Here is a 21864-nt window from a genome sequence, read left to right as displayed (position 1 = left end):
GGGGTGCAGGTTAGACTTCTGTCGCTCCTGGGCATAGATCCAAAAGGTAGCATAAGCTTTTCTTTCTTTTGTGCACTTATTACCATTTGCAATTCCGTAGTCCAGCATTTTTTGTGAACATCATAATTCTTCTGACCCTTGAGTAAGTGTATCACAGAGTCACAAATTTGCTGAGGTTGGAAGACACCTCTGGAGGTCATCTGGTAAAAACCTCCTGTTTAAAACAGGTTCATCTTGAGCAGGACCATCTCCAGTTAGGTTTTGAATATCTTCAGGAATGGCAATTCCACAGCTTCTCTGCACAATCTGTTCTTGTATTCAACTCATAGTAGAGTATTTTCTTATGTACAGACAGAATTTCCTATCTTCCATTTTGTGCCCACTGCTTCTTGTTGTGCCACCAGGTACCACAGAGAAGAGTCTGGCTTCATCTTCTTCACTCCCTTCCATCAGGTATTTATACACATTGACAAGACTACCCATGAGCCTTCTCTTCTCCAGGTTGAACAGTCCCCAGTGTCTGGAATAGAAGGATTATCAGGATTATCATATGACCTCTGCATAGATATTACCACCACAACCACCACCCCACACACCCCATTGGTTTACCATCTTCTGCAGCAGGCTAATGTGAATAGAAGAGTTTGTCTGGAACCAGTAATTATGAAAGGATAGCATGAGTAGATGGTGAAACTGGGTTACGCTTTCTGACTACAGAAGACATGCAGAAATTGAGAGAAAGGATTGAAAAAGAATAAAATCTGGAACGAAAAAAAAAAATATATATATCAGAATTCTGAAGTCATTGTATTAAAAATTAAGTTCTAAGTACGTTTCCTACTTATCCCCTAGTATTTGCAAGTGAAGCGATGTTGTCATAATTGAAAGTCCTAACAGAAAGGATATAAAACAGTAAGTATACAGTGTTGGGAAACAAGATTTAAGATATATAACTGTATATTTTTACAAACACTATTATAAAGGCTCTCCATTATAAATACTTGATTATAAATGCTTGATAAAAGCTTGATCCATTGAAGTAAAATGGCTGGTTTCTTCTTATGCAGTACACAGTGACCAGGTTTACTATCTTCATAATATTTCTGAAAGTGTCCATTGATACTGTAGTCAGATATTCCTAGAGAGTTAAAGGCATATTCTGGGATTAGTACTTCCATATTGAATAGGACATGTCCATCTGAGTAATTTAATGTTGTTTATAAACTCTGTCCATTATTTCAGCATTTGATTTTGAATAGCATGATGGCGTTATTTGCTGTATTCAATATTTTCAGTAGTAGTGAGCATGAAGGCAAAGGTGGTTAAGTTGAAAAAAAGTAATTGTAAAGTTTTATCTGAACCTGTCAAGTTTATGGCAATATTCCAGAAATGTCATGGATGCAGGTTTTCTTTCAAGAAACATATTCAGAGGGAGGAGAAAAAAATGTGAATCTGTCAAATTTATCTTCTAGAATATATTTTATCCTGACTAGTGTAATGATATAGGGAAGCAGAAAGGAGTAACAATGTCTAAGTATGAATTAATTATTAACCAAACGTCAAAACTGGTTTTGTCAAAGATCAGATGGAGGATTAGGTGAAGATCTAAATGTAGATACATATTTGACTGTGCATTACTCTGATTTATTTTGCTGAATGTAATCCAACAATCAGTATAACTACTTCAATATAATTTTCTAGGCAGGGATTTTTTCCCAGTTGAACTATCAATTGTAAGTCTTTTCTTTTCCTATTTACCTACATGTCCAGAAGAGAAAATGCTCTTTTTGGCCCTTCTTATAAATTGGTGCATTCTGTTTGTATTTCAGCAAGCTATTAAAAGATTGTTTCTAGTCTTTGTTTCAGTGTCATTTTTACAATCAGGTTTTCTGACTCATTGAATATTTATTTTTTTTTCCAAGTAAGAGCTTTATAATTATTCTCTGACTTTAGCCAGCATTCTGGCAAATCCACTTTTATCTTTCAATTGCAAAACTGTAGCCTGTAATTTAGCAAGTATTTTAGATGTAATTTCTTGTGTCCAGTATTAGTTGCCCTCATAAGATTATTCTATCTATTAAATGCTTCTTCCAGGCATACTACAAATACAACATTATACCTTTAGTGAAATGCTGCATATTTGCTATGCTGTCTTCCTTATTAGGAAGTTATTTTTTTTAACATCCAGCTAAAGACTATCTATTGGCCTCTGGTTGCAGCTCTTTTTCACCTCAGGCTATTTCATATTTATGTGATGCTGAGAATATGCCTCTCTTTTGTAACCTGTATAATACATTTAATGTACTATGTGTCCTTCCTACTTCAAGAGCTAAAATAATCTGGGCAGTTTGCCTTGAAGTACATTGGTCTGCCTTCAAGTTGATAACATGCACATTTACAGTGCAAGTTCCTGAGACATTTAAAGTGGTTGCTGTTATCCAGTGTCCTTGTCCTTCATGATTATATTTTGAAAGTCACATTTGTTTCATCTATTCTGATGAAAAGTGTTATCAGCAAAATGAGATTGGTACACAACTTAAACATTTCTTTCTAGTACCCCTACAGGGATGTGGTGGATGTCATTATGCTGATCCAAAATGTGCATTCTCTGCATTTTTTCATGATGCTTCCAAAGACTGCTTTTAATAGACAGAAAACTGTGTTTTATACGTCCTGCTGGGTTTTCAATTGCTAGGTAATATGTAAGCTGTTTGAATTAATAACTCCACTACTTTTTAATTAAGACATTTAATCCCTCTCTGTCAAAAAAGTTATTTTCTTTTACAAAGTTCCTTTCCAGTATATGTTTCATATACCACTTTATGTAGCACTCTGGTGTTTTTTCTCCTTGTGCTGTTATTTATGATGGTTATTGGATTGAAGGATTTTCCTGTTATGCTAAGGTATTTTTTCTATTTCTGTTTCAGTTGCTCTCAGTAAAATCAGCCATTTCAATTTGTTTTGTCTGTGTATAAAATGGAATTAGTATTAAAGGAGCATCTTCTTTGCAGCAAAAGATGGTATACAATTATTGTCATTTTCTTCAGCACAAACGTCAGATTTGTCAGGGTTGATGTGATCTTGTTACCTTCTTAAAATAAGTGAATTATTTTTGAAATGATATGTAGATAAGCAGGTCACTGTGATGACCTTAACCATCACTAGAAATACTTTATCTCATGAAGAGTCACCTTGACTTAACTAAGCCTTCATACGGTATAAGCTAAATAGGTTTAAGTGCATCACAATTTAGCAGTAACACTGGATTTGGTATTCTGTACTGGAGCCAAAACAGCAGCTGTTTTCTTTGCCTATCCACAAAACAGCACAGGAACAAAATCCTTAAGTTAGACCGCCATTTATAATAATGTTATCTTTATTTTACAAAACATCAGCTGATACATAGAAACAAAAGATGTACATGATTCTAATCTGCTGTAACTCAAGGTAATTCTTCAGAATCTACTTAAAAAATCTCATATTATATTTTGACACATTGATGGTTCTTTATCAGTTTAAGTGCAATTGCTAACAGATGCCATGGTACCTTAATAAAACAAGATGAGTTCAACTAATTGTCATTATGTTTTCCTTCTTCCTAGACCACCTCCTTCTATAATCCAAAATTTCTGAGGACTTGGCATCATTTTATGTTCATATTGTCCATGTCCCTCAGCTAAGGATCAGACTTTTTTGCAATACATATGTAAGTAGCAGTCTGTAGGCAAATGTTTCAGGCTGTGAATGTTACCAGATAACATAGGGCAGGAAGGTACATTTCAGAATTTTACAGAAATATATTCTGAACTCATCTGCCATAATTTCCTCAATCTCTATTTTAATGTGATGTGATGTCTATCATTAGGTTTATCCTGCTAAATTATGTTTATCTTCAGCCTCTCACAGTCAAGAAGTTAATATATTTTTCTGGTAAAATTCCTGTGTTCCTTATACGTCTTTCTAGCCGTATGCAAAATGTACATGAAAAGCAATTTACCCCTTCCTTTCTCATGCAATTATTAACATTCTGGAAAGATCTACTCTTCTCTCCATCTTCCTTCTCTACAACAGTTTTGGCATGGATGATTATTATGATTTGTATCAATCATATTATCATAGAATGGTTCAGGTTGGAAGGGACCTTAAAGATCATCTAATTCCAGTCCCTCTGCCATGGGCAGGGACACCTTCCACTAGACCAGAGTGCCCAAAGCCCCATCCAACCTGGCCTTGAACAGCTTCTCTGGGCAACCTGTTTCAGTGCTGCACCACCCTCAGAGTAAAGAATTTCTTCTTTACATCTAATCTAAATCTCTCCTGTTTTAGTTTAAAACCCTTACCCCTTGTTCTAACACTGCATGTTCTTGTAAGAAGTCTCTTTCCATCTTTCTTATAAGCTTCCTTTAAGTATTGAAAGGCTGCAGTAAGGTCTCCCTGTAGCCTTCTCTTCTCCAGGCTGAACAACCCCAGCTCTCTCAGCCTGTCTTCACAGGAGAGATGCTCCAGCCCTCTGATCATCATCATGTTCCCCCTGTGGACCTGCTTCAACAGGTCCATGTCCTTCTTATGTTGGGGGCCCCAAACCTGGATGTAGTACTTGAGGTGGGGCCTCATGAGGGCAGATTAGAGGGGGAGAATCACCTCCCTCTAAGTGTCAGTTACACCTCTTTTGATGTAGCCCTGGATATGAATGGCTTTCTGAGCTGCAAGCCAGCATAGCCAGTTTATGTCCAATTTTTCATCCATCAATATCCCCAAGACCTTCTCCACAGTGCTGCTCTCAATCCATTCATTCCTCTCTCTGCACTGGTGCTTGGGATTGGCCCAACCCATGTGCAGCACCTTGCACTTGGCCTTGTTGAACTCCACGATATTCATGTGGGCCCACTTTTCAAACCTGTCCAGCTCCCTTTGGGTGGCATCCCTTCCTTCTGTTGTACCAACTGCACCACTCAGCTTGGTGTCATTTGCAAACTTGCTAAGCATGCACCTGATCTCACTGTCTATGCTGTTAATAAAGATATTAAACAGTGCCAATCCCAATACAGATCCCTGTGGGACACCACTCATCGCTGGTCTGCACCTAGGCATTGAGCCATTGACTGCAACTCTCTGGATGTGGACATCCAGCTAATTCCTTATCCACCAAATAGTCCATCCATCAAATGGTCCATCCATCAAATCCATCTCTCTTAAATTTAGAGACAAAGATGTTCTGCGGAGGCACAAGGATGTTGTGTGTAAGGCATCAAAGGCCTTACAAGGCAGACGATATCTGTTGCTCTTCTTTTGTCCATTGTTGCATCCACTCCATCACAGAAAGCCACTAGATGTGTCAGGCACAATTTGCCCTTGGTGAAGCTGTGCTGGCCATCTCGAATCATCTCCCTGTCTTCCATGTACCTTAACATAACTTCAAGGAGGGTCTGTGCCACAATGTTCCCAGGCACAGAGGTGAGGCTGTCCAGCCAGTAGTTCCCCGGTCTTTCTTTCTACCCTTCTTAAAAATGGGACTGATATTTCCTTTTTTCCAGTCACCTGGGACTTCACCTGACTGCCATGACTTTTCAGATACAGTGGAGAGTGATTTGACAACTACATCAGCCAGTTCCCTCAGGACACTAGAATGCATCTCATCAGGCCCCATAGATGTATGCATGTTGTTGTTCATCAGGTGGTCTCAGACCTGATCTTCACTCACAGCAGAAGGGACTTCACTCCCCCAGTCTTTGCATTGAGGATCAGGGACTTGAGAGACTTGAGAAATGTGGGAAAAGTGATTGCCAGTGAAGACTGAGGGAAAAAAAAATGTTAAGTACCTCAGCCTTCTCCATGTCTGTTGTCACCAGCTCTCCTATCTTGTTTATCGGGGTGTACGCTGTCCTTTTATGGCTAATGTACCCATAGAATTCCTTCTTACTATTCTACGCATCCCTTATCAAGTTCAACTCCAACATTGGCTTTGCTGATCCCATCCCTACATACCTGGGTGTCATCCCTGTACTCTTCCCAGGCCACATGTCCCTGCTTCCACTGCCTGTGCATTCCCTTCTTACACGTCATTTTGACCAGCAGGTCCTTGCTCAGCCGTGCTGGTTTCCTGCCTTCCCTGCTTGATTTCATAAATGTGGGTAATTACATTTAAGGTAATTTTTCAGTGCAGGGTAGAACAAAGAAAGATCTTAAATACAACAGCCTCCTGGCATCATTTACTGGAAGATTACTCATCAGAGGTTTCTCTTTCCAAAAGGAACTAGTTTTTTTAAATAATTATACATTTTTAAATGTACCTGATTCTCCTCAAACTTTGAACATTTCACCCTGGTTAGCAGTAGAGCCTTCACCTTTAGTCATGCCATGAGTGTGACAGACATATACTGTATCTTTAGCACACAAACAAAACCTAGAGTCCATAGCTACATTTTCATTTTGCCTAGCTTCCAGACAGAAGGAAGGATATACTTGTTCTTGTAGTATTTCAGTTTTGCTGAAGTTGTTTCACAATGGGAACTATGGTGCACAATTATGTGAATCACACTTTTAAACAAAAGGTGATTGAATTGGGATTCATGTTCGTGAAAAAGATGAACAAATTCATAGTTGCATATACAAAGACAAAGAAACATGCAACATATCATGTCCAAGCATTACTAGATTCAAGGATTTCCCAACTTCATTATAGCAGCATTGACTATTTTTAAAATTATACTTAATGCAGTGTTCCAAGTCATTAACACTGAAGAAACATTATGAAGAAATACAAAACTTGTTTTACTAAATCATCTCACTTGTGAAATACACATTTCTTGTGCAGTGTCCCAACAGTGTCTACATTAATCCTATAATGCAAAATCCTATAATGCAAAAATGTCTAATTAGAAAAAAATTGATAAGCAGTCAGTTATCTGTATTAAACACGTGTCACCATTCTTTGTACAAGTAAACCTATTATTTCTAAATGAAATCAGAGTCATTAGATCAGAAAGGCTTACTGAAACAGAACTTTCTTCATTACTAAGCAAAATTCATGATTTCTGTTTCAGAAGTGAGCACACATATCATTTCAAAGTAAATGACAGTAATAGACATAATTAGCACTATAAAGTGTTCAAGAGTCTTGAGGAAATTAGTATGTGTTGAGTTTGAATGCACTAGATTACTTCTTAGGTATTGCAAATAGGTATTAAGCATATTAGCGTTTTAAACAGGCTTATGGAGAAATAGATACTCCGAGAAGCAACACCCCAGAAAATGAATCTGAATAGATTGTGGAACTCTTTACATGATTAGAGACTACTTAAAATTAAGTTTCTTCAATAGGTCTTTCCTCAGTCATGAAACATTATTTATTTGTCATGGAAAGATCAGTTAAAAAGAGCTCAGTGGTATTGTTATTAAATGGATTTTTATATAGCACTCATTATGTGTGACAGATGCAGTTTAACAGTCTTTTAAAAGTTTTTTTCACCACTTTGCATTCTTCTTTGTGGTTGGTAGATTTTGGATATCCACATATGTTAGTGATTTCAGTGGAGAATAAGGAATAATGCTATTTCACCAAAACCTATGCTGTCACAGATCATAATCAGCAATTAAATATTTGTCCACCCTATTTGGGGGAATATTAACCAGCTTAAATAGATATGTTCCTAATATTAGAGTAATTGTCTTTGGAATAATATTCATGAAAGGCTTTAGAAAGTCAAATGATGAAGCTTGATATTCAGCTAAACCTTACCTTTTTTATTATTATTATTATTTTTATTTTATGAGATCTATATAAAGAGGCAAAGCAAGGCGCAAAGTCAAGGTGATGGAATTTTCCTGGATGCTAGATTAGCCTTGACTGGTCCCATTCCGTAGAGGAGGAAAAGCTGTCTTTGACTTTCAGTCAGTGAGCATGCTTCCTATTTGGCTGGAGGAAAATGTACACTATATCCTCGCCCCATTAGGATGAGAAGGGAACAAAGATGTATTTACACTTTCTTTGCTTCTCTCCTACCCTTTGAGGCTAGGCAGCCCCTTAACTAAGAAGCATAAATAGGTGCATAGTTGGTGAATGGCAGTTATGATAATGTGGACTTGCAAATACATTATCCTTTTAAGTCAGACTAAGCCAAAACTCTATTTCCAGAAATGTGGAATTAATATACAAATGAAATACTGATTATCTGGCAGCAAAACCAAAACAAACAAAAGAAACAAAAAAAGTATGTCCTGTGTTTCCGTGACCTCTTTCAAAGACTAAACATGGCTCTAAGTCACATAATCAGGCTTTGTTTAGCTAGGATGTTATCTGCAGGCATTCAGCCATTTTCTCACATTGTGTTTTTGTTTGTTTGTTTTTTCTGACAAGCAGAGTTTTGCTCAGACTGAAACAAGATGAGTTTTTGATCCCCACCCCCAAAAATCTCTTTCCTCCCTCACTTCTTTTTTCAATGAAGTTACTGTTTTCATTTCAGTATTCTGCTACATTTGTCTGTCAATAATCTGAAAATTTATTGCTTGCAGTAGCTAAAAACTAAATAAATAAAATAAAATAAATAAAGCTAAATGTTTTAAGTGTGTGCGTGTTGGTGGAAACAATTAAAAACAACATTTCTGAAGGTATGTTTCAGTAAGCATATATGCAGATCAGACTTTCATTCCAAAGAAGGGTCCTACCCCTGTCATTCATTCTATATACATTTTGTGATGCATACCAAAGCTGAATTTTTCTCCTACAGTGAAAAGTGTTTGGGAAAGCATAAGTATTTAATGCTTTTGCATGTCTAGGAACAGTTTTTATGGGGTTTTGATATAATTTGTCAGGAGGTATTTTGAAATTATTGCTGTGAATATTTACTTCCTCAGGTGTTTTACTCATACATTTTGATTTCTTTGTTCGCCCCTTACGAAAAATTTACCTCTTTTGTTTCTAGGCTTTTATAAATAAAATCATTTACAACAGAGCATGTTTGCTGCTACTTATATTCATGATTGTTTACAATATTTTAAGCAAGATTTGGTGAGACATAGCCTTTCATTTTCACACCTATTTTGCCCACATTGCAAGTATTTGCTAGCATGGATTTGCATTATCTTATTTTAAAGATCTAGGTATGATTGTGCCACATTTATAGTGCCTCCTTATTTAGTTATTTTGTTCATTAACTTTGCAGAGCAGAATATAACAAGAGGATATCTAGGAACTGAGATTAGATGTTCTGACAAAATAAAGTATGCACCAATTACATGCAAGTTATGGTTAGTGTTTAGTCCCCTAAGTTTATAGACTTTTTTTTTTTAATTGTTCTTTCAGTTGCTCTAGACACCCTGAAAACCAATGTGCTCTTTTATGCATTATGAGCCATTCCCATTCTACACAATTGCCTTACTAATTTCTTATTTTTCAGTAACAGCATTGTTTGTCTGAGCTTATTTATCAGAAGTAACCTAACCACATTATACCCACACCTCTTATTTTCATGTTTCATAAAAGCACAGGGCAATGAATGCCATCTTCCCTTCTATTTATGTAAGTGTATTATTTCCCAGAACAATAAATAAATAAATAAATAAATAAAATTTACCTAGCCTTCGCTTACCATAATAATATTATAACTGATAGAAAATCAGTTTGTTTATTCAGAAGTCAAAATCATTTTCACATTTATCTTCAACTCAGTAGAGATGAGTTGTGAAATATTAATAGAAAGAAAAACCTCAGAACATTTTTCTTACAAAGCAGGGAAAGTTTTATTTTGCATTTTCATTCAGAGTAGGAAAAAACAAATTGAAGTGAATTTTATGAATCAAAGGAACTGACCAAAATGTTTTCTGTTGAGATAGCCTTAGAAAAGATTATGCTGTAATTCCTCATGTTAAAAGTGTAGTTTGGTCATCAGTGGCACCAGTGCCAGGGCACACTTGGGCATCAGCCATTCTCACATTTGGGTTGACCTGAAATATCACCTTGCTAACAGCGATACGTCTTGCTAGTATTCTCAAAGCTGTGGACAGTCCGTCTGTGCCAGAAACAAGTTTCCTGCTCCTCTGTCTCCAGCTACTAGTTACTATCTTTCCCCCATAGGTTACTCCTTTGTAATGTATTATAGCAAAACTGTTCTGCTGTAATCCATCTCAATCTACATGAGCAGCTAACAAAGAATTGTTTAAATTGAATTAGATCACTTTGCCTGAAGGTTAGGAATCATTTGTCTGCTCCCCAGGTGCATGATTTGCACTTTATACTAGTAAATTACATCCATCTCTACTACTGCTCACTTTAAGATCATTCATTTCCGTCTATATGGATATTTTGACCCCTTTATCTACTCCATTCTCCAATTTAGCTAGCCAGAATTTTCAGTAGAACTTTTTATTTCCGTGCCTGTTTAAAAACATGGAATGAAATGGTTCCCCAGACTGATCACTGGAAACTTTATTACCAAGAGCATAGTAACATTCTTCTGGTTTGTTTCATTTTTCTCCCTTATTTGCTTACTTTTTTTCTCTGCCAGACTAGTAGTATTGCACACCTGTGTGTATTGAAGGGACGCACAGAGGCAATCTTGACATATACTTGGATTTTATTAATGAGCACTGTGTTTGTTTTGCAATGATTACTCTAATGAATACATTAACCTGTTAATATGCCAGTTGACATTTCTTATATTTCATACAGAACTCTTATGACAGACCATATTTTTAAATTAAACTAAGGTCAAAGACACAACTGGTGCATAGTTGCTAACACAACAGCAATGCATAAGTCCAAGCCCTCAGAGAATCCTCAGAGGATCTAGGCTCTAGTTCCTAATTCAATCTTTAGCCAACAATTGAAAACTGTAGGATTAGAAAATGAATTTCAGAGCAATTACCTTGGAGAAACTGTTATAATCAAGGGACTGGAGAATAGAAATGTCTCAGAAGTGTCAGCGAGTTTTGCTCTTTCCACAATTTGACTGAAATGTATTAAATAATCTCTGCGTATTGAGAGATGAACAATTGGAATAATACTCTTCTAAAATACAGTCATGTTAGAAATGAGCAGGCTTTAGAAACCCCAAGACCGTGACAATTTTGGTGAACTAACATAAATGCAATAAAGCTCTACTGTTAATTTAAAAACTATTTCTTTCTATTCAGTGCTAACTAAAGACCAAGAAATGTATATAAGTATAGTGACTGCTATTAAGACATCATCACTAGAAGAACCAACAGATACCAGCAGTTAGTACTACGATCAAATAATAGCCATGAGCCAACAATCCTGCTGCGTGTTAGCCATATAATATCCATGAACATATTCTTATTTTAGCCGCTCAGTGGCTGCCTAACCTTATACTGACTAATGCCCAGTCTATCCCTGTATCTAATGAAAAGTGTTCACCACACTTTTACTGAGAACTTCCAATAATCCATTAGTCCTTCAAGAGGGAAGAATTCCCTAACTGCATGTAATTTGTATTTCTTTTGATTTTATTAGTTGATTCCAAAAATCATGAAAAAGTGAATTGCAGATTTGATCCATCCTCTAATTAGGCCATCCCATTTTTTAACAGCAATTCATTAAGATAAAACAAAATGTCCATGCATGATGTTTAGCGTATTATCCTGTAATGTAAGAGGAAAGACTCAAGTTCTTTGAGCAAACAAGAATTTGAACTCCCATGTCTTATCTTATAGATATTTCTAATCCATCTTCCTGCCCAAGGTAGGACCAACATAACTGTATTTCTTCTAAGATATTATGTCAAGTCTGCTCTTCTATTAAATCCATTCTACAAATGAGATGGACTCATTCGCGGATCAAAATGGGCTAGAGACAGTAGTGGCATAGCATACAGTCGTGGAAGTCCATGTCATGACACTAGGAAAATTGCCCATCTTCAGTTGTACAAAGCTGTTATCTGTAGCTTTTAAAACACAATGCACAAATGACACTATCCAGACAATTCTCATGATTTGGAAACCTAATTGAGCTGTGAGTTGTCCTTAAATCTAAAGAAATGCCCTGCTTGTTATTGTTCACTAGAGTTATAGTAGCAAATAATACAGAGGCTTTCGATATGCAGCTTTCTGACTGCAAACAAGCTTTATGGAAAGCTTTAACTGTAGCTTTACGCTTTAGTCCAGCTGCTGTAGATAAAACCGATTCAGCCTGTGCACATGACCTACTTCCTAGTCATCCTGGCATCACCCTGTCAATGGGTCCCAATAATGAAAGCAATAAATGAGAAAACTTTCATTAGAAGTTGTTTCTTGTGTCTAAAACTGAAGCAGTGTAAAAATGTTTACAGATATCAGCAACAACTGTGGGTAACTACTGTTGCAGAACCTGACTGTTATGCACAGTGAATGCCAGAGCAGTTCTAGAGATGCCCGGGGACAGATACTTTTAGTTTACAAGGAAGTTTTGAAAATATTTGCCAATGTGTTGTGGGTGACTGTAGAATTAAAAGACAGATGGACAAATATTTAAAGGACCTACATTTTTATTCAGTGTGCCTAACACTGCTGGTCGAGACCTAACATCTTTTGTAGATTTAGCCATTACTTGAAGCACAGAGCTAAATTCAACTCTGAGGTAAACAACAGCAACTATGTTGGAATAACAGAAGAGGAATGAATTTTCTAGATGTATTTGACATATAATCTTTACTGTTTAGAGCTATATAGAGTACAAGAGCCTACTATTTAACTGAGAACAGTTACCCCTCTCAAAACCTATTTAAATAGACCAATGCAATAGTAAATTGCAGTTCTCTTTCATGAAACATATCAAAGCTTTATTTAGAAAAACTGTTGAGGTAAATCTAAATTGCCTAACCTGAAATTGTGGTACAGTTGATAGCTTTCTTTCAATTTTATTCAGCCTTTTATTTTCCCCTGAATGTATCCACTGAAGATAAACTATTAAATATTCAGGCTCATGATTGTATGAAAAGACTTTTTCACTGAAGACAGTATTTCTCCACTGAAATCAGTTGTTACTTGAGCTCAGATTGCTATTATTGGACCTTCCCACAGGCGGTCTGTGCTTTCGAGATGGTTTCATTCTGTTAATTAAATCATAAATATTCTGTTATCTGTATTTCAGTTGACATATTTACATTTTAATGAAATGATCACTTTTTCTTTTTTTTTGACCTCATGTTAGAAAAATGAAAATACCCTATGTAATTCTTTTAATTGCTACTAATTATGTTAATCTGGACTTTTTCATTAAAAATAAAACAAAAAAAGAAGGTGGGGGGGACAGCTCACCTGAAAAATGATGGAACAACAGACAAAGTATAAAAGTCAGTCTCTGAGTATTAGTCTTTTTCTGTTACACGATGTAACTTACAAGTTACAAGCCATGACTGTAAATTCTAAATTTCTTATGTTTGGAATTGCTAACTAAACTAGCAGATATAAAAGTTCATCATCCTATGAAGTGACGATTAAAGGTTAGGAATAGAAAAATATACAGATAAAAATCTTATTTTGATGCTTGAAAAGAATCTATGACCAGAATTCCCTCTGGATCTAAACCTATAGAGCAAGGAAGATCTGACAATCAAAGCATTTAGCTAGTAAGAAAAATAGGAAAGAAAAGGCAACTAACTTTAAAAGGAAGTTTCTTCTACCTCTGTATATTTCTCTTTTAAACAAATACTAGAGTAATTTGAAGATTTCTGTAGATCTTAACTCCTCCTTACTTCCTGTTAAATTCTTATGAATGCATCCTGTAATTCTGAGAGACTTTCAGTCCTTAGTTTCACTTCACTGAGCATATGTTGAACAAATGGAAAGAGAAGTCATTTGATCAGAGATACAGCCCATCTAATATACAAAATGCAGGATTTAACATTATTCATTTTAGTTCCAGAAAACTGTTCATATCCCATGATTAGCGTGACTATAATGTAACATAGCTGTTATTGTTTAGGGAAAAAAAAAAAAAAATCTGTGCAAATACATGTATCCACTAGTAGAACTATCCAGTAGTACTCAGTAGTTAGAATGTGTTGAACTGATATGAACAGTTGACGAAACTGAAATTCAATCATACCTTTTCTTCCTGTTTTAATAACTTTGTTAAACCATTAGAATTAATTTCACATGATTTTGGTAACTGGTTACCAAAACACTAGCCAACAACAACAAAGTCATCAAACTGAATAGACATAAAATAGTTTGTGTAAATTTGTACGAGTATCTTGCACATTTAATGACATTACCAGAACCAGCCTTTGCTCACAAACGAGCAAAACAATTTACCTCATGTCATCAATTGATCATAGAGATTTAACAGCTACCTAGAGCCATCTTGCTATCCAAAATAGACTGAAAAGAATATATTGACTTTTCCATGATCTTTAAAACAGTATCATTGGGTCATAGGCTAATACAACAAATTGAAAATGGAGTTGCATAATGTGTTGATCTCTTCAAAATAGACCCAGAGTTACAAATATATTTGACTTTTGTCATTATGCTGTGATAAATATAGCTGAACAACCTCCTTTGCACGTAAGGAAGGGGCTTTGTATATATATATATTTTTAGGTGGGTAACATATCTCACATAGACATTTATGCATATTCTCACTTTTTTATTTGCATATGTATGAATTTAAATATTACTCATTAGGGGAAGAGTTCTAATATTATTGCTGAAAGAATAAAAAAGTTTTACATAAACATATTGAATAGACAAGGGAATATGCCATAATTAATCACACAGTTTTACTTTCCTATGGCAATGGTTGTCCCTGTATGCTACTTATCTTTTAAGCTCTCCAATTAACAGCTACAGTATTCAGGATATGGTGTTTTGGTCAGAGGTTAAAAATGCAAAATAATTCATTGGATCTTTGATCTGTTTCTGAGCACTTGTTCTAAGTTTATTGTGCCCTTGAGGTTGAACCACAGTATAGCACACCCAGCAATCATTGTCAAATCCTTTTCATCTTTCTGGGCTTATTTCACAAGAAAAAAATATAACAGATGTCAGAGGCTTTTATTTTTTCCCCCATATTCCCCTAGACATTGTATTTCCTTTGCTGACAAAACACTTAAAAATTAGAAAGTATATTGTTTTGGTAAACAGGGATTGTTGTTAACTTTTTAATTCCCCTACTCCCCTGATGGAAAGTGATACATATTCACTGTGGCATTTACATGGCCTTATGTTTTAGTCTTCTTTCTTCACAACTCTTCTTCTACAGCTTTTGCCATGTCAGACAAGACAGCCCTGAGTAGTTGTCACTCATAAAATTACTCTTCCTTTCAGACATAAAAATTGTATTGCATGAAACCAGCTGTATCAGATCAAAATCTCTTCCCAACTCCTCTCATTTTGAATTCCATACTAAAAGATATTTGAAACATTCCTCCTTCCTCCTCCAAGGTTCTAAATATCAATGAATAATTGAAGGACATTGACTTGAAAGATGCAGTGGAATAATAATATTTAATTTAAAATATAGTTACTATTTTTATTCAGTTTGGTGATCAATGCCTAGAATTTCTAAGGGTTTTTTCTTGGTCCTTCTCTAAAATTTAATTTTGTGATAAGCACCAGCTAAACTCAAAAAAAGCTGAAAAAGCTTGACAGTTCTGAAAATCAGATTTAAAACTCATGTATTAAATGTTTCATGATGATGATGATTATTATTATTACTGAAGATACAAGGGGTTATACTGATCTCCAGAATCTAAAGCTTCATTCAAAGTCAAGTTATTCATATAATTTTCTTTACCTTCATCATGATTAACTGATGTATCTGCTGCATTATTCATGGATCAACATGAAAACTTTTAAATGAATGGTGATATTGATGAAAAAAAAAAAAAGTACATCATCATCAATAACCAGAGAAAATGTTTGCAGAAAGAAATACAAAATGAAAGTGAGCAAATGTTTTATTTCTCCCTATGAATGTGCTTGAACATCTTGCTTTTTATTTGTTTGTTTGTTTTTTTGGTTTTAAGCAGTTGTGTACCCATACATCATTTTCTCTTATCCTCAGAAATCAGCATGCTCTCTCTTCACCCTTTGTGCACTTGCTGTTTTACATATTTTTTCCATTTACAATTTCTCAGTTCAGATATCCTTTGCTTACTGATTGTTTGCAGGGAAACATACCTCTTCCATTGACCTTCTCTCTCACACAAAACTACACATGTAGCATTTTCTGTGTGCACAGCTGGGTAACATCTCAGATATGTGCCAGCCTTTTGAGACCTCCAAATGACAACACTCTAAATGAAATCCTACATCAGCATAATTTCCTAAACTCTTGAATATTCAAGGGATTTCCAATAAAGGACAAGGGTAAAAAGAAAAAAAAAAAAATCAATGTTTCTTAGAACTTTAATAGCTCAGTATATAGCATCTAGTAAATACTATGTCTAAATGATAAAGAGAAAAAATCAGTCTTTAAAAAGTTCTAAAACTTTAGTTAAAATGTCATTGTATGTGACATTTAATAGTGTTTCACGGAAACTTTCTCTATTTTTCAACTTTTAAAAAAATATTTTTTCTCCCTGGTTCCTAATTTACTATGCAAATACATACATATTTTATACCACGCATTCTGTTCCAAGAAGTTCCAAGCAATAAAAGATTTATTTTTTCCCATTTAGTAGAATTTAAACTTTATTTTTAGCATTTCCTTGACTGTTTAATACATGTATATATCCAACCCCATTTCCTCGAGTTCCCTTTTTACAAAAATATCCCTTGCAGATTGCAGATAAAGTTTGTATTCATCTAAGTCTATACAGAGAGATTAATGGGGTCTCAGTTTCTCCATCCTTCCCTCCCACATACTTGACATTTGCTGATATTATGGAGAGCAGGACAAACTTCACCCTCACAGGTGTTATGCTAGATAACATAGAAGTCCTCAGCACAAGGTCCTTCAGCAGACAAAACCCTGTAATCAGTGCTAATGTTGACTGCCTGTATCTGTCACAGTGTTAAGGAGCAGGAAACCACAGCAGATGCAATGTGATGGTGGAGTCATAGTAGCTCTGCAGGACCTGGAGAACCAGAGGGAAAGAGAGAAGGACTGCATCTCCTCCATCATTCCCACAGGACATGTATTTTTTGTTTATATTTCTGTTTCTTGAGTCTTTTTTTCAACAAGGTGGTGGAAAAAATCTCTTTGCCAAGTTTTCTTAGCCGAGCAGTTATCAGGAATTCTTTTTATATTTAATATGCTTGCATTGTTGCTTAGTGAAGGAAGAAGGGAGACAGAAAAGTGGATATGCTCTTCACCTTCGTGGACATTGCCCTTTCCAGTTTAATAGTGTAAACTGATCCTGAGTTAAAAGAAATGTATACGTTTTTATTAACACTCCCATCCTCAAGTGAAGCTTAAGTCACATGCAGGGTTTATGTGTTCTTAATTATATAAGAATATGTAATACAACGAATGCTAGTAATTTGACCAAGTTAAAAGTATGTCCTTTGTTCTTCTGTGATTAACTTCTTATAACAACTAGGTAGGCAGATATGAGCAGCTTTTTATGAAAAGTAGTTTCAATGTGAAGCTGGCTCTTATCAATCAGTTCCAGGTTTTCCAGAATTTTCTTGGCAAGGGGAGGTGGTAACGCATGACTTTCTTCATCTTTAAGTATGCAATAAAACATGGAGTAAATTAAGGCAGGAACCAGAATATTCATGATCTTTTGAAAATCATAACACAGAAACAGAACAATAGTAAAGTATCTCTGTAAGATTTAACCCTGAGTGTTCCAAGGTGGCATCTGTTTAGTAGGACTCCTTGATGGATGGATGGGGGTGTGTGTTTTAATTCCCAATACGAGGTTCCAATCCAGTGTCAGAAATGAAAGAATGTTACTTCTGGTAGGGTACTTAAACTATATAAGTATTTAGTATGTCTAGAGTTCGCTTCCAGCTAGTAAATATCCACATTTTGGATTAGATTTTCAGACATGTCAGAATACATCTTAATGCTTTCATTAAGCAATTTTTACAGCTCTGTTTGGTATCTGTGACAGAAGAAACAATGAACTTGGTGATCTTTTGTTCTTTTGGGTTTTGTTTCTACTTCTAATGCTGCAAATAGCTCTATTTATTTTAGATACTTTATTAGTTTTCCAGAAGGCTTGATAGAAAGCTGAAATTTGTTTGGAAAGTCTTATGCCATATGGTAAAAATGCAACAAAACTCCTAACAAACACAGTTCTTAAACTTCTCTCTCTTTTTCTCTCTCTTTTTTTTTTTTTTTTGGTAATTTATTCTTAGATCTCTCTTCCTTTTTACAGTACATAAGGAGGTAGTTGCTCAGTCTTTTGGGTGTTTTTTGTAAGCATATATGCCTGCATATGCATAAGGCAGCAGGCAAAGTTTTTCAAATCAAAATGCCTTAAGACCCATTTGTATTGCACTGATGTTTTAAATATTTTTGCCTTAAGGTCATACTGTGTTGTTAAAGACCACCTACACTGACTTGCATTTCATAACTGTTTTAGCACATCAGATTTTCTTCACAAATTGTTAAAACTTAAAAGCCTTCATATCCTGCCAAAAACTGCACATTAATCACCTCACTGGTGTGTTAATATATTCTCTCAAAATAAGACAACCTTTACTTTGAATGTAGTTTGCTTACTGAATAGCAGTTACATTTTTAGACTTTTTAATACCGCAAAGTTCTCGTAATCTTCCAAACATTATTTTTCTTTCGTATTCTGGCAAAGAGATTCTCATTAACTTCTCATACAGCTGACGGACCTGATCCATCAGCTGCCCGTTCTGATCCCAATATACTTCTCAGTTGTACATGTTGTGACACTAGTTCAGCCTCTTTTCCCTCTGTGGAGAGGTAGCAGGGCTCTGCCTCTTTGCCCAGGTCCCTGGGACTCATGGCACACTGAGTGCGCTTTGATGGTCTGATGCAGGCAAAGTCAGTGATGCTCCGTGTCTGGGGAGGTGCTCCCGAATTCAGACAGCAGGGTGCCTATATGCAGACCTGCTTCACTATAATAATACACGGTGCATATTTGTGAACAGAACTGAGACCGGATATATACTGTGCACAAATTTGGACTTGTCCCACTAGGTACAGTCTTCAAACTAGAATGTTTAACCTTCTGAAGAACTCCAGTGACATTCATGTGGATTTGCTCTACCAGTTTTGCATTATAACCAGCTACTTTACTAACCGATCACCATATCTCCATTTTACCAAGCTAATTTATACATTTACTTAATCTGAGTGAGTATTCCAAAACAGCAGGTGCTGATTTCAGTATTTATAAGCCTATTCATGATCACAGTGACACCTTGCCATTTTTCAGTCTGACAAAATCTGAAAGTCTGCTTCAGTCAGTCAAAGTGCTGTTTTTTTGTCTTGTTTTTACTGGCGCCTGTTGCTGTAAATATAAAATAAATTCACAATCTGTAACTCTTCCTGCAGTTAACGCTATGGCATAGTAGGACTTTTCCACTTAAAGTATTTTCTTATTGGGCATTAGACTTGTTACTTTGTTGGGTTCAAATTTGCCTAGAACTGTGACGGAGGTTTCATTGATTCGGTATGTGAGTTCAAATAAAGTGGTGTGACTGTCTGAATAGTCTAACAGTTCTAGCTTGTTCAAGCAAGAAATGCTTAAAAGTGCAGTTCCTTCTCGGGCAAAGTAAGAATTTCTATCAGTAAATACTGTGAACACTTTCAATTAAAAGATAACCTTTGCATCAAAGAACTTTAACATCTTTAAAAAGCCTAAATATGAACAGTATGGTGTGCTAACAAATGTTACAGAATGAATATTTTTATATAAAACCCTTAACATTTTTAGGAAATTCAGGGAAAAACATTTGAGCCCCCCCAAATTATCCTTGTTTCAGAAATTGGTTATGCAGCTACACATGAAGAGAATACAGTAGCTGCATTTTCAAAGATGTCCCAGGAATGTGCTGTCAATAATATCGCAGAAAGCTTTTTAACAATCCACACCAAAAATTCGCATGTGTCCCCTTGCAGCTGCAAAGGAGTCCTTTGAAGGACCTTCCCTTTTCTAAAGGTAGAAGGATTAAGGACCTGTCTGCAGGTTAGCACTGAGTGGATGGGCAGAGACAGGATAGCAGTGTGGATGAGCTCCACTACACTGTGGTTCTGCCTGCCCTGTCCAGCTACTCAGGGAATATCATTGCTAGACCAGCTGCATAGGGAGGTGGCCCTAATGACCACGAGTTACCAACCCAGCAGATCTCTTCTTCATTGCTTCGGGAGCTGGTTTCTCAGCATCCTGGCATCACTCAGCTGTCCATCAGAGCTCAGGTTCAGGCTGCTTCACGCGCTTAGCAGCAGCAGGGGCGGAATCTAATAGGCATGTTAAGGGTACAGGAAGCTTAATTTCTGCAAGTGCTTTCTGTGGTCTGACTTAAAAGGCTTCTTGCTGGAAATATCTGGCCTAAAAATCTTCAATACACTACAAGAGGTGCAAATATTTTATCAAGGCGAAAATGTCTGTCTGGGTGAGTTAAGCTGTAAGGCTGATGGCAGTGAGACTGCACAGAACTTGAGCATTTTCTTAGTCACATACACTACACTGAGCAATGCTAAAATGCTCTATAATCTTTTTAGTTTCTCCCTGCCTTGTAATTTTGTGTCCAGTAACAATAGAAATATTGAGACATCTGGAAAACAACAACAACGAAATTCACCTGTGAATGCTTTATGGCATCTTCAGGAATGCTGTTCCACACATCTCAAAATAGGGTTCTAGGAAATATAAGACTAATATAAGAATATAAGGAAATTTCTACCAGGAAATGCTTGTATATCTCTACTTTTTATACAACTGAAAGTGTTTACAATACTGGCTTGCAGTGTTGGCTTGATTCTTAGACTACGTTCACCTTGCTGAAGTACAGTTGTCTACAGGAAAAAGCATCACTAACTAAGAAGAAATCAAATTAAGATTTTGGTTCAGTTAACAGACAGTATTAAATGGTAGTAAAATTGTTTAACATGAGCTTGCCAGAGATTTTATGTGTTCATGAACTTCCCCAAAGAGGGCTAAAAGCCATTAGTTTATTAAACAGCTAACTCCTAACCAGTAATCTGACAAATATCAGATTTGCAGAAATTACTGCATTCAATACAAATATAATGAATAGAAAACAAACCTAAAAATATGAATGTAAAGTTAATAAAGAATACAAAGAAAACAAACAAAAACAAACAAAAAACTACAAGTCCCAGGAAAACTAGTGGAAAATGGAATGCCTTCTGATAAAAACAAGGTGAGCCTGACCTTAAATACAGAATGCAAAAAAAATGCAATCAAAGACAAAGAAGGGATAAGAGGAGTGTGTACTGCTTTAGCAATACACTGGCTTTTGAAACTTCTTTAGAACTGTGTAGAGGGGCAGACTGGAGACAGGCAGACCAAGACTGAACTTATAGTACAATCAAAATTTCATTTTGTGAGGAGTAACCTGTAATTTTGAAATCTACTTATTAAAAAGCTAGAGTGAAAGCATTCAAATAAAGCTACTGCTGCCTTCATAAATTAATAAGAACTGTTTTTCATTGTTCCACTAAAATAAATAAATAATGTTTTTAAAACAAGTTTTACTGTATTTCAAAAATTATTTGACAATTACAAAGAAGATGATTAGCCTCCTTTCAACTGTTACTCAGATTTTAGTCCCAAATACTGTTTACAGGTAGTGGAAGAAATTATTGTCTCCACTACATGTGGAATCATGCATTTTTATAGCATCTTATCCAACTATGATAGGGAAAATTTATCTTCATTCCTTGATATTATTTTTTACGGAGGAATTGACACCACTTACCGCAAGACTTAGATGTATCTTAAAAAGATGTTTTATTTTCCCTCTGTTCAA

General features: G+C 35.7%; 1 protein-coding gene and 1 long non-coding RNA gene across 3 annotated transcripts in view; one reads left to right on the top strand and one right to left on the bottom strand.

Moving 5' to 3' along the window:
• The window catches only part of LOC308193833 (uncharacterized protein), a 568958-nt gene that overhangs the window by 521133 nt on the left and 25961 nt on the right, over positions 1–21864 (bottom strand). For both annotated transcript variants that reach the window (XM_080588912.1, XM_080588913.1), the window contains exon 6: positions 84–520. In XM_080588912.1, the coding sequence (XP_080445038.1) occupies positions 84–200 (117 nt within the window). In that variant the 5' untranslated portion in view covers positions 201–520. The remainder of the gene's footprint in view (positions 1–83; positions 521–21864) is intronic.
• Positions 7059–21864, top strand: part of LOC308193842 — a 30246-nt gene continuing 15440 nt past the window's right edge. The window contains exon 1 of the long non-coding RNA XR_013949999.1: positions 7059–17078. This is a non-coding gene — a long non-coding RNA (uncharacterized lncRNA). The remainder of the gene's footprint in view (positions 17079–21864) is intronic.

This window comes from Anser brachyrhynchus (genome assembly GCF_964034855.1).
Source record: "Anser brachyrhynchus genome assembly, chromosome: 4".
Taxonomy (NCBI): Eukaryota; Metazoa; Chordata; class Aves; order Anseriformes; family Anatidae; genus Anser; species Anser brachyrhynchus.
This window is presented reverse-complemented; position numbering and strand designations above follow the sequence as displayed.